We start from the raw sequence: 13,298 nt of genomic DNA, 5'->3' as shown, positions 1-13,298 counted from the left end.
ATATATTAACAAATGTTTTATATCAGTATTAAAATAATGTTAAGGCTTTAAATGAAGTGGACTTGGGGCCTATGGATGCTGAACAGTTGTCTTGAGCTTGCTTTCCTAAAATGTCTGAATAGATAGTTAAGAAACAACGCATGCTACAGGCAGTTTGACTAAAAATTTTAATCATATGTTTTCCAGCACTTCAGATTTTTTTTTTCTTGGTGGTTGAGTGGGGTTTTTGGAAGTTGTAGGGGATAGTAATAGCCATGAATCAGAGCGCTGCATGTTAAAAAACAAAACAGAACAACCAAATCTGAGACAGATGCCTAAATAAGGGAGGTTTTACACTTAAATGTTTACCAAAACATAAACAAGTTCAGTGGAATTTCAATGTGCATTGCATTAAATACCTGCTTTGAGGCTTAAATAAAAAATGCCTTATAACGTTAGGTTGAGAAGTGTATTTTTTTTTCATTTGGAAACTATTTTAACCAGACTGCATTTATTTTTCATCACAGATGTAAATGTGTGATGAAACATGTCTTATCATGTACCTTGACTATATCAGGTAACTTTTACAAGATGTTAGAAAGACAAGTCCCCAGCAGGTCTGAACCCTCAGTCTTCAGGTGAAGTCTTCCAGAATTCTGTCTTTCTGGAATAGGAAGGTGGGCATTTGGAATGATTAGGGCACTAGAAGAATGACCTTCTCAGGTATTCTTTTCAGGAATAAAAATAATCTTTTGATATGGTCAAGGTGGGGAGAGACAATAGCAATGCAGTCAGTTATTAGCATCACAAGAGAACAACTAGCAAATGAATACTAGCTAGCAATATTAATATTTGAAGTTTAATCTTTCTTTAGGATGCTTGCCAGAGAAAAACAATGAGGGTATGCATTTAAATAAAGTTCACCAATCTGTAACCAGACTGCATCCTTTTTTTCCCTGACTCAGGTTAATTTGGTTAATCCTGTGGATGGCAGTGATTCTCACTTCTGCTAAGATTTGCTTTTCCTACATCCTTTTTTCTTCTGAAACCGAATTTCAGTTTCTGGTGCCTTTTCATCCTCTGTTTTGTTATCTTACATCATTGACACTTTCTTCTTTCTTATCATAAATTTGGCTGTTGCTCTTAGGGTTCCTTCCTATTTTCTTTCTTCCTCTAGAGAGCTTGGATATCCCAGAAGTGATGAGAAATATCTTTCAGCTTTCTGCTGTACAACTAACTTCAGTCTCCAGTTTAGCATGAGGTTCTTTTTCCCCTTGCTAGCTATTCATCGCCTTCTCCTGAAGTGAGAGGTGATTTGTATATGCGATAGAGGAAGTCCATCTTTCTCCACTGCAGCTTTTAGAGCCACTAGGGACATACATGTCAAGAGGAGGGATCCTCTTACAGAGAAACTTATGGCAGCAGTGTGTGCTTATGACAACAATATTCCCAAATCCGAAAACCTTCTTAATGCTCTAGTCAGTCTGTGGAATTTCTGTTTTGATTTTTCTCCATTCGTGTCAGCTGTGCAGGGTGAATTTGAAGATTTGGCTGCTGCTTTTAGTGTAAAGTGTCTGTGAGCAAAGACATTTGAGGCATGTGAGAACCAGGGTGCTATGGAGGGGGGAATGCAGCGCTGATCAGGGATAGTAATCAATCAGCAGTATGAAGCTCTATTTTGAATATTCTCTAGACTAAATTAATTCTTTTGACTATCTGACTGCTTCCTTCCTGCTGTGTAATTGATTTTTATTTTTTATCATACAATTCAAGAGCTGACTTTTCTAGGTATAATGAAGGAATACATTGATGTAAGAATTTTGCACTCCAGGATGCTGGTGATAGCAAAATTTGGGAATGAAGCTTAACCTTATTACCTGGCTTCAAATCTGTCTATGCTGAAGTTACTAATTTTTGTGATGTACCACAATGGAGATTAGGAGAATAAAAGCACCAAATTCACTTTTATGTGTGTTAGAGGTAGCCAGACTATAAAACATTTTAAGTAAATCAAAAGGTGTGTTTGCTGGCACATCTTGTTAAAAATTTGTAGTTTATCTGGTTCACCTTCAAGGAATATTTAAACAGTATGAGCCCGAAGTACTACATTCCTTGAGAAGGTCTTCTGGTAAAAATTAAACAAAGTTTCAGCTACAGAAATTAATATGGTTCTTCTCCTCCTCCCCATAGATCGCAGGGAAGCTATTTCTGTTTGTTAATCTTGATGAAAGTTAATGCAGTAGTCTGTTCATTACATATTTTATGATAAAATCTAAATAGTGCCTCACTGAAGGGTGTTTCATAGCCAAGATCATGAAAAATTGACTGCAGTAAATGCAGTGCAGAGACTGGTTTGTCAAATGTAATGATGTACTACCATCGTGTGTGAGAGAGACCCTTTTTACAAACATTGATTGGGATAGAAAGGTGTCTATAAAAACAACAGAACAGTTCAGAGGTTTCTATTTTTGTTTGTCTCCTGTGCTCCAGTTTTGTTTTGTTTTTTTTTCCAGAGTTACTCCTGCATTGCTTCTGGTAGTTCTTTTCCCCAACATGGCCTAAAGTTGACATTTAGGGATAGTTTACTATCTTAGGGCTGCATATGCAACAGAAAACATGCTGTGCTTTTTTTTAAACTGGTTGGATGGGTCTGCTCTAACCAGAGGTTTCTGCCTACGGTGAATTTTTTACTGTTCCTTTGGTAGATGAATGGAGATCGTAAAGTCCAGCTGATGTCAAGAGCCACTAGTAGTGATAAGCTCTTCTATTAGCACAGCTTGATCTGGAAGGTGTCTGTGCAGTACTATCAATGGCAAGTTCTTATATTCACCCCCCAAAAAAAATCTCAAAATATAAAACATGGTTTCTCTGAAGAACAGTAAGTTTCCATGGAGCAGTACCTTTGTCACATTAAGGTGTTATGCTAGTTATCAAAAGCTAAACTGATAACTAGAAAAATAAATGCTGTTGCTACAAATTGAGCAGCCAGTGATTAAAAACAGAACAACGTGCTTGGACTTCAAATAAACCTGTCATTAATCCTGTCAATATTGTTAACATCTTTCACAGAAGAACAAGAAATGTTGATGAAATCTTTAAGGTAAGACTTGTAATGCGACTGTCAGGGTAAATCAGAACTTGAATGTGGGATTTTTTTGGTGGTGGTGATCATTTGGATTTTTATCTTTTTAAGTCTAGGTGGTGTCCCTATAATTATGTGTCATCTTTGACATTCTAAAAGAGTCTTTCCTTCATATGATAAGAAAGAGCTTCCAAACAGTTCACTTTTCCTGAAACACTTTTAATCTTGCTGAAATCTCACTTGATTTACACTTTTGTTATGCAATTAAGAAACTACTGGTTCATCTATACAGCTAACTGTGCAATGTTTTTTTCAATAAGAAGTATTATTAATTATTACTGGCAAGTGCAATAAATACCTTTTCTTAATGCTTTTTAGGTGAGTGCGTTGTATATTAGGATTTACTTTTTTGTTGCATCACTAAACATTTTTGGTTTGTGATAATTTTTAATAACTTTCTGCATCCTCACTCTTTTTTTCAGTGGATCTCTCTCAAACTCCTGTTGTCCTGGTATGGTAAACCTCTGAAAGACTATGAACTCTGGGCATTATGTCACGAGTGTTTATGTACTCTGCAGACTTGCATAGATTATCCAGGTATAGTCTTAATTATCTTGAAATACTTGCTTAGTTATTTATGTTCACTGTATTAATGTTTTCTTTATACTGTTGATGCAAAATACCTCAACTTTCATTTTGTGTGCAGGAAAAATAATAGGCGATATTTCTAACTTCACTCTCTTAAATTGCGAGTTAGAATTTTTACTCAATTTGGAGTTTTCTTCTGTATATAGAAGAATGCCTTCTTTTCTCTTTATTTCGAGTTTTGATGGCTTTTGCGGAGGAAACAAATCTTTATGACTTCAAGCAATGAAACAAATTTTGTGTTTCGACATTTTGGGGATGGAGAGACTGTACTGTGACTTTTAAGAAAAGCACTTGGGACTTGTATCTTGAAAGCAGGAGGAAATAAGTTTTATATATACATAAACATAAAATTTCCTCTCTTGCCTGGATTTCTTTGTGACGAACGATTCCTGACATATTTTTGATAATACAGGGCTTTGTCAGTTTAACGCACCCAGGATCTTGTCATGACATTACTCCTTCCATATTCCCTATGCTTCAGTTTATAGAAGAATTATCAGAAGTCAACTTCTGAGAGAGGAACGGGGAACTGTCCTTTGACAGAATTGGAATAAGTTGTATGTGACTTGGGAGAAGACCATCCTAAATTTCCATAGGTGTTCTGGATGTTGGTTTAGCTTATACTAATAATAAATCTGTAGCAGTTCTGATAAATAGAGCAGAGGTTACCACCACCGCCACCCTGCCTTTCCTTTTTCTTGATTTAAAAAGCCTGCTTTTGGGGGTTTGGACAGGGATGAGTTTGAAGTCTGTAACTGAATATAAACAATTGGATAGTAAGGTACAGAAAACTTACAGCATCTTTTAGGTTTTCAGCTTCAGCTATTTTATCTTTCATGATATAAAACTGTTAAAAAGGTGTCCTGGTTTTGGCTGAGAGAGTTAATTTTATTCCTAGTAGCAGTATAATGCTGTGTTTTGGATTTAGCATGAGAATAATGTTGATAACACATTGATGTTTTAGTTGCTGGTAAGTAGTGCTTACACTAGTCAAGAACTTTTCAGCTTCCCATGCTCTGCCAGGTGCACAAGAAGTGGAGAGGGGGCACGGCCAAGACAGCTGACCCAAACTGGCCAAAGGACTATGCCATACCATATGACGTCATGCCCAGTATATGAACTGGGGGGAGTTGGCTGGAGGGCAGCGATTGCTGCTCGGGGATGGGATGGGCATTGGTCAGTGGGTGGTGACCAATTGCATTGTGCATCACTATTATTATTATTATTATTATTATTATTATTATTATTATTATTATTATTATTATTATTATTATTATTATTATATTTTCTCTTCCTTTGCTGTCGTATTAAACTGTCTGTATCTCAGCCCATGGGTTTTACTTTTTTTTCTGATTCTCTCCCCTATCCCACTGGGGGGCAGAGGGAGCGAGCGGCTGTGTGGTGCTTAGTTGCTGACTGGGGTTAAACCACAACAAAAGGAAATTGGCCATAAACAGAGATTTCTGAGCACTTAAAGCAATGTTACCCTTAAAACTAAGTATTTGACGTACCTTGCGACAGAAGGATTACTTCAGCCTCATAGCACGTTCCTAATGTTTGTGAAGGTTTCAAATAACTGCACATAATGGCTCAGATTCTAATTTAATATGCCTAGCCAGCCTCTGTTACCATACTTACACGCACCCAGAATGTATAAGTCTTCAAAATACTAAAGACTGAGTTGTGATCTGAACCTTACATAGCATGTAAAAGTGAACATAATGATACAAACCACTAAATGGAAGGCATCCCTATTTGACAAATAAAGATACCTTGAAGTTGAGCATTGTTTTCAGATTTAGAATATTTCTGCCAGAGGATTCTCTGCCTGTTCTGAGAGTAATTATACATTGTGCAATGGCTTACAGGGGCGTTACTACTTCGGTGCCCACACACACACACACACATAAAGTTCTCTCAGCATTCCTTCTGAATAATTCTAACTTCTTAAAGGTGAAGCTGATATCATCTAAAGTGTTTGTTAAAATATCCTTTGTCTTAACATTGGTAGAGTAAGATTGGTAGCTGATGAGTCATAGTTAAATATATGAAATGTGGAACAAGCTGGATTATTTATTATTTATTCACTTAAACAGCCTTTTCCTCCAAATCCTTCCTTGATTACACTTTTTTCATTATCCTAAGCAGGAATTATCTGGGTAAGAAAACATACCCCAAAGCTAGCCTCTTCATGTATTTTTTTTAATTCAATCCTGCTACAAAAGTTGTTCGTACCCTCCATTGAGACTTATTTCCTCTCCTCTTACCAGAGGATGTTGCTTACATGTTGTTCACGGGCGCTTTAGAGAACCCACGTGAGAATTCTCATGTTGTACTGAACTCTGGTTTGCGTTAACTGTGTTGCAGATTCAGGGCCAGAGGCGTTAACTCTTGAGAAGCAAAGATAGTGAGCATGAAGAGTTCTCAGGGGAGCTGCCTCTGCAGAAATAACTAGTAAACGTTCCCGTTCAGGAAAGCTTTGTTTTTCAAGACAGCTTAAATTCAGGTCCAGCTTAAATATTATTGAAGGTAGTAGGCAAGCCTTTATTTATATTAAGCCTAGTCAACAATTTAATGGCTTTAGATGTGTTTTGTACAGGTAACTACAAAAGCCAAAGAATTATTTCCTTTTTTTCTTACTTCATTCTTCTCTCTTAGACCTCTTCAATTTATTATTTAATAATAAATTAATATTTTTTTTACTCTTAGCCTCTTTAATATTTTATTTAATAATAATAAATGTCATGTTTTAACATCTTATTTAATTTAATTGAAGAATCTATTCTCCTAGTACTCTGTTTTTAACAAGAAAACAATGTATTTGATGGTAGTCTACAAAGGCAGGACTACATTCTTAACCAATTGGCTTATTATATTGAAACACGTTAAATTACAGTGTGCTTTGAAGATGTCAAACAGATAGACACAGTCTTACCACAAGTTTTTCATCACTGAATTTATATAACGTGATCTCATGACCTTGATGTTAAGTCCCGGAAGACCTCACGTCATTTAAAATAGTTTTAGAAGTCAGTTATTTCTTTCCGGACTATAGAAAATTGAGGGCCTTGCAAATACCGATCTACATAACACTTCCTCAGTGGGAGAGTGTGTGCGATTGTAACTATTTGTGCAAAACTGAACTCTATATCCTATCCCACCTAGAGGAGTTCTGGATCTGGCCACATATGTCTCAGTTGTCTCCAGATAATGACCCTGTATTTTGGTGGGGTTGGAGGAGGGAAGAGAGGAGAGATTAAATGCTTAAAGATAAATTGACTGTCTTTTATTGATACCTTGTGAGAAGACTAGAGTACATCTAGCTGTTGTATTTCTTTTTTTGTTTTGTTCCTTTCTTGGCCTTCCTTTTCAATGCTGGCTATAAAGAGAATAAACTTCTGGTATTCTAAGCCCTTTTATTTATTGTGATCCCATTTTGTTTTACTTTCTTGTCTTTGTTCTGTAGGAAGTGCTTTGGGTGGTTACGCATCTACTGTCTCTTTATTGGATGGTGTCTGTTCTAGCATTAGTGTTATTTAAAGTATCATTTATCATAGGGTAATTGCTGACATTGCAAATTATTTTTTTAAATATTTAATTAATTTTTATTAGTGTCCAGTAGTTACAAGAACAGATATTTATTATGCCTCGCCATTTTGTGGCTTGTTTTGCAGTGGTCTTATGTTTGGACTCCGTGCTGATTGACTGCCATGGAAGTATCCTCTTTGCTGCTCCAAAAGCTGAAGGTAAACGAATACATTGTGTGCTCTGCTTTTATTTCTTTTGGGGGGGAGTGGATAAGAAAGCAAATATCTTACCTTTTGTTTCTGGTTTCTTTTCTCATTTAGAATCTTGTGATATATTTTATTTAGCCCCTGAAACTGAAGAAGAGGATGTGGATAGTGAGAAGGTAATGTGGTAGGTTATGTAGGTTGCTATGCATTTTATCAGAGGACAGTTGTATCCCTCTGCTGCTTGAACAAGAAAGCTGAACTCTTCTAAGATTCTGATAATATTTCTCATTTCTCCCAATATTGCTTGGTTATCTGTGGGTTTTTATATATTGATCTCCCATAAAATTAGTTGCTTCTAAAAAATAATTTTGCCTTCCAAAATTGTTGGAGTAACTGCCAAAAATCTGTTATTCAATAGTTTTCCAAAAAACTTAATTATTTTCAGTTTGTTAGCAGTAAGACAGACTTTGAAGTCGTGTTTTCACATTCTGGAGGTCACACTAAGATCAGTGTTTTAGACTGTCTAAAGCCCAAACATTAATCTCATTTGGAAGACTGGATAAAAATATCACTATCAGCATATTTTTACTATGGGAATGGTATGAATTATGTCTTTTACCAATGCAGTTTTCCTAGAGTTTTTTGCTATAGGTAAGGTGCTCTCAGACCAAAGATGATAAAAATGTTTAATAAATAGCAGGTGAGTATTTGTCTTCACTGCAACTGCATCTGAATTGCAACCTGTACCACAGTGATCTTTAGAGTCAGGAAAACAGAATTTACGGTACCTTTCTATTATGTAACAAGAAAAGAGGTTAGCTAATATGTACCTTGTACCCCATGAGTCCTTTAAAATTAAACATAATAGTCATGAATCAGAAAAAAAAAAAACCTTCATTAAAAATCTACTAAAGAGAGAGTTTGACTTTCTGTAAAATTATCTGTAACTAGAAAATGCTTATATACCTTCTTTAAAGTTGCTCTTTCTTCTTAAACTGCTTTGATCCAATGTGCAAGTTTTTCAAAGTCTTCAGAAGCTTAAACTAACCCTGAAATACAATACAGCAGTTTCACCATACAGTAGAAGTTAATAATCCTAAAGTCTTTATTCTTTATGCTTTATTATTTATGCTTTATTCTTTTTCTTTAGAAAATCTGAAGTAATCTTTTTTCCGTGTTTTTCTACAACATTATATATAGAATAAGCTGACCTGTTTTTTTTGGCTTTTTCCTGATATTTGTATAACTTTTTGGTTGTTATGAACATTTAGTTAGAATTATTGTATGGGAGTCAAGACTGTGTAGTGCCAGTCACAATAACTGTGCTACCTCAGTAAAAGGAACTTTTTTGAAGGATATGCTAGATTGGATGGCAAGTTTTTCATAAATAAATAAATGTAGGTTAAAATTGTGATCCCATTGACCTTTTGGAATTCTGAGCCTAAGGAGAAGAAAAGTTTTTTTTGGTTTGGTGGAGCTGCTTTCTCCCATTTAAAATATTTTTGTACCTATTAGTAGCTTTTGTTCAACAGTTCAAATGGTTCACAGATTATTTTCTTTATAGTGAATTTCCTTGTTACGTTGTGTTCGTTGCTGTTCACTTTACTCAAAAGAGTGCTAGAAAACATTGTTTTATAGGACCACATTATTTAGTACTGTGCTTAGGTTTCTGTCCCTTGAGCCTTTGTAATCTCTTTCAGAGGCAATGTGAAGAAGCATGGTGCTTTGTCAAAATTGCATTTGTAGTACATGCTAATGTATGTAAACTAAGCATTAGGTAGACTAAATCTGGCTCTGTCTGAAAAATGTGATTCTTCAAATAAAACAAGAAAGCTTGTGAAGATCAAATACTTTTCAAGGTTCCTTATCATGGCAACTTCAATTGGTCTAGCTGCAGGTAGCACAATAATTGCTAAAATAAATATACAGTACCTCATTCTTCTGATAGGTGTAATCTTCTCTGTAAAATATGACTCATACTGGCTAGCTTGTCATTACTATGTACCATTTACTTCCTGAATTATCATGACCTTTTTTAAGTAAATTGCGGCTGGCCAGGTTTTATGGTAGAACTCTAAGGCTTGCAGCAATCTAAGTTTTTACACGAGAAAGGAATTCTTCAAAATGGTTCTAAAAACACTTTTTTCCTGAATAATTTTCCTAGACAAAGGACAAGACAAATTATGTCTGTTGCTCCAACAGTAGAAAATTAGCTACTGTTACTGGCCCTGCATGCATAACAGCTAGTTTTTGAAACGGGCTGCAATTTTCATCAGCATCTTCAAAAGCCAAATGTGATCTGTACTTTGTAAGCTCTAGGGGTTTTTTAGCTCTATTTGTTTTTGCAGGGAATAAGGGGAATTTTTGGATAATTTTCTGGAATTGGTTTTGAAGTGGAAGCTTGTTTCGGTCTGTTTACATCTTTCCTGTCTCTTATGTTATACCAATAGGTCTCCATTTATGGTGTTGCTGCAGTTCTGTGGATGGCTGCAAAATACAGTGTTCCACCAAGTCATAAACTAGCATTGCCAAGAAAATTAAAAAAACTTCTTCTGGATATGGCAAGAAAAAACCCTGAAGAAAGACCTTCTCTAGCTGATGCAATTAAGGTTACTAGATTTAAGCAATTTTATGTGAAATTTAGTTGTGTCTAAAGTCTCATTTTAGTGATTTGAATATCAAAATATTAATTTATTTTTGGTAATAGACTGATGTCTAATTAAATGAAAACCAGTCACTTTGTGATTTGTTATTAAAGTTACCTCCCTAGGGACACAGAGGGGTGTGTTTTTAATTTATATTGAAATTGTCAATAAGGTACTCGGAATAGGTTCATAAGACTTCCTAAACTTAGATTACTTAACTAATTGACTATCTTGACTTTGTCCTTGTCCAAGAATACCTCACTTGATTGAAAACTTATTTACTGACTTAAAATTATGATTTTTTTTTTTTACCTTTTTTTTTTTTTAGACATGCAATCATTATTTACTTGAACAAGGTATAAACAGCAAAAATATTTTGGCATTGTTGAATAAATCTGTCTTTAAGGTAAGAGTGCCACCTTTTTTAATTCTCTATGTTTTTTCAATTAATTCTGTAAACTGTATTCCAAGAAGATTTTTGGCCCCTGCAAGTATAGTTAGATTTGTTCTCTCTCTCTCTCTCTCTCTTTGTTGTTTTTTTTTTTTTTAATTTTCAAGTAGTCTTTAAGTATTGCTTTTTTCTAGTTCTTGCTGTTGGCGAGAAATAAGAAGAACCAGTGATTTAATTTCATAATCTCTCTTTCATTTACCACCCTTCTTATCAGAACAGAAGACATTAATATGTAATTGACACAGCGTTCAGTCAATCCATGGAACTGACTTTGTTCAAAACTTTGATTACCTAAAAGTTCTGATTTGAAACAGAGGGTTATCAAGATTTCCAAACAGTTCTACCATCCTTAGAGTTTTGTGTGTCATTTGTTTTAAGTCTCCATCTCGGCATGACTAGGTTGCTGCTTTGCAGATTACAGAAATTGAAAATCCTAAAACTCTAGGTTTATATGGGGTTGGGTTTGTGTGGGTTTTTTTTAAGTAATGTGCTGAGCAGAATTTAAAAACAAGAAAATGCTAATAAATTCAGTCTGGACTTTAATTTTTATTGTTAGGTTGTTGAGGAAGAAGTAATCTCTTCTCAAGGTCATGTTGCTTTTGAATTTAAAAATGAAAGCCAGGAAATGGACCCTTCAGAGTCAAGTCTAGGTAAGCAGTCAGACTCTTTGACATCTTTACTTTGTTTTAATATTCTCTAGATCAGTTCTCCATGTAAGATTTTCTTGGTCAGGTACAAAATTATTTTTTCTATCAAAATTGATTGTTATTTACCTTGCATTTATATTTTACATATTGTTCATCTTTCTGTCTTTTTGTTTTCAGGATTTGTGCCTATTACCAGTGAAAGTAAACTTGTAGCAGTTAAAGGACCGGTACCATGCCAGATTTCTCTAAATTGTGAGAAAGCTACATTACCTGTTGCATTCACCTCTCCTGCAACTCACTTTAAGCCTATTATTCTGCAACAAAATGCAAATATAGCAAAGTTAGTATATCCTAAAGCAGAATAAGTTAAGCTTAAGACTTCATTGTTAAATCTACTGGAATTGTCCTCAAAAAAATTCTTTGTGCCTTTTCAGAGAGGTTCACACACCAGTTTCTGAGCAATTCAAGAAAGAAACAAGAAAAGAAAATCACATCGACCACGACAAATCAGGATATATAGAAGACTCTAAAAGCTGTGGTACTGAAGACACAGATGTTGTTGAAACTGCACCTGAAATAGCTGAGTGTGATTTACAAGTTCCAGGCCACTCATCTCAGATATCTTCAGAAGAGCAAAAGTCAGGCAATGCATTTACTTCTGTAGTTACGTTACCGTCACCATCTGATTCCTCACATATTCTACAAGAAAAGAGCATTTTATCTGAAGTTCCTTCAAGCTCCTTAGCTTGCTCTACATCTCCTAATTTTCTCCATATAAATAACATCATTCTCAAACAAGACTCAGAGAAAAGAGTTTTGACATTCGTGCCAGTACATTTAGCTGTATCAGAGCAAATACCAAATAAACCTCTTCGTTCAAGAATTGCTTATGATTGCTATCATAGTTTGCCAGTGCTACTTGCAAGTACTATTGCAAGTTATAAAATGAGCACTCAAGCAGAAAATGATGCCTCCCTTTGCAAAGTGCAAAACTGTGAGACTACTAGTACACAGAACAAATTTGATAAAAGTAACCCAGCTATTCAAACCAACTGCCAAGAAATTGAGTGTGCTACCACTGTAGACAGTATTTTCACTGAACAAGAACACACACCGTGTACCTCAGTGAATCAAGATGATTCTCATCTTTGTGATGTTGAAGTCCTGCCCCAGCAGAACAGCACAAGTGACACTTTACTACAGAAAGTGGTTCATCTTATACAAGAGGAGTTTGCATTTGATGGCTATCTAGAGAATGGAGTTGAAGTTTTTGATATGGGTATGTACATTTTCTTCTGTATATTATTATCATTGATGTGTAAGAATATTGTTAATGTCTCTTTCTCACTTTTTTGTTTGTTTGTTTCTTTTTTGGTTTTTTTTAAACAAGGTAACTTCATTTTAAACTTAAAGGAAGTTAAGTTTGCTATGTTCTCTGATACAATTTGTGAGAAGTTTTGTGACCTCTACTGGGATGAAAAATTACTGGAGAATCTCTATGAGGTAGTAAACGGAGAAAGACCTTCACATTTATGGTGGGTGTTTTTGAACTTTTTCCTTCTTACAGTTCAATTTAATGCTTTTCTCCCTACTTCCTAGAAGCAGGAAAGGATATGCTCCTTCTCTTCAGGTATCTTTACTTGTTTCCTGCCAACTGTTAATTTCCCAGTCTATTAGATACTTCATGGCCTTCCCCATAGCAAGTAGTGCTTAATGGTTTTGCAGAAAATATTTTTTTATTAAGCTTGTCTGTAACTCCATCTTCATAATGGAGACCTAATTCTGATCAATATTGTTTTCAACCACTGATGGAGAGCTTCATAGTCTTGTTAGAAAGAGGCTGTTCAATCAAGTGAAATACATTGTTCTTCCTGTTCAGTTTGCTTATTCTGTTTGAGTTTAGTTCTTTATACACCCTTTTGTTCTATTCACACATAAGAACAAGGAAATTAATTTAGCTTTGCTAGAAATGTTTTACTTAACTGAGTTAGTTTGACTCAATGTTCCTCCTGGCAATCTTTTGTAAGTAGCCTGTTAAGTGAGAAAACACCAGTCTAATTTCTCATTTTTACTATTTCATATTCAATGACATATTTACCTGAAAAATAATGA

The 13,298-nt window shown here is 35.1% G+C and overlaps 1 protein-coding gene across 3 annotated transcripts in view; it reads left to right on the top strand.

Annotated features, from left to right (window-relative positions):
* KNDC1 (kinase non-catalytic C-lobe domain containing 1) overlaps nt 1-13,298 on the top strand; it is a 68,548-nt gene that overhangs the window by 34,524 nt on the left and 20,726 nt on the right. For all 3 annotated transcript variants that reach the window (XM_087767061.1, XM_087767062.1, XM_087767060.1), the window contains exons 7-15: nt 3,544-3,658; nt 7,384-7,455; nt 7,558-7,619; nt 9,894-10,052; nt 10,417-10,494; nt 11,096-11,189; nt 11,364-11,526; nt 11,621-12,465; nt 12,577-12,721. In XM_087767061.1, coding sequence (XP_087623187.1) covers nt 3,544-3,658; nt 7,384-7,455; nt 7,558-7,619; nt 9,894-10,052; nt 10,417-10,494; nt 11,096-11,189; nt 11,364-11,526; nt 11,621-12,465; nt 12,577-12,721 — 1,733 coding nt within the window. The remainder of the gene's footprint in view (nt 1-3,543; nt 3,659-7,383; nt 7,456-7,557; nt 7,620-9,893; nt 10,053-10,416; nt 10,495-11,095; nt 11,190-11,363; nt 11,527-11,620; nt 12,466-12,576; nt 12,722-13,298) is intronic.

The sequence above is a fragment of the Nipponia nippon genome, unplaced genomic scaffold (assembly GCF_047370975.1).
Source record: "Nipponia nippon isolate SJK-2023a ecotype South Korea unplaced genomic scaffold, ASM4737097v1 scaffold_3, whole genome shotgun sequence".
NCBI classification, from domain to species: Eukaryota; Metazoa; Chordata; class Aves; order Pelecaniformes; family Threskiornithidae; genus Nipponia; species Nipponia nippon.
This window is presented reverse-complemented; position numbering and strand designations above follow the sequence as displayed.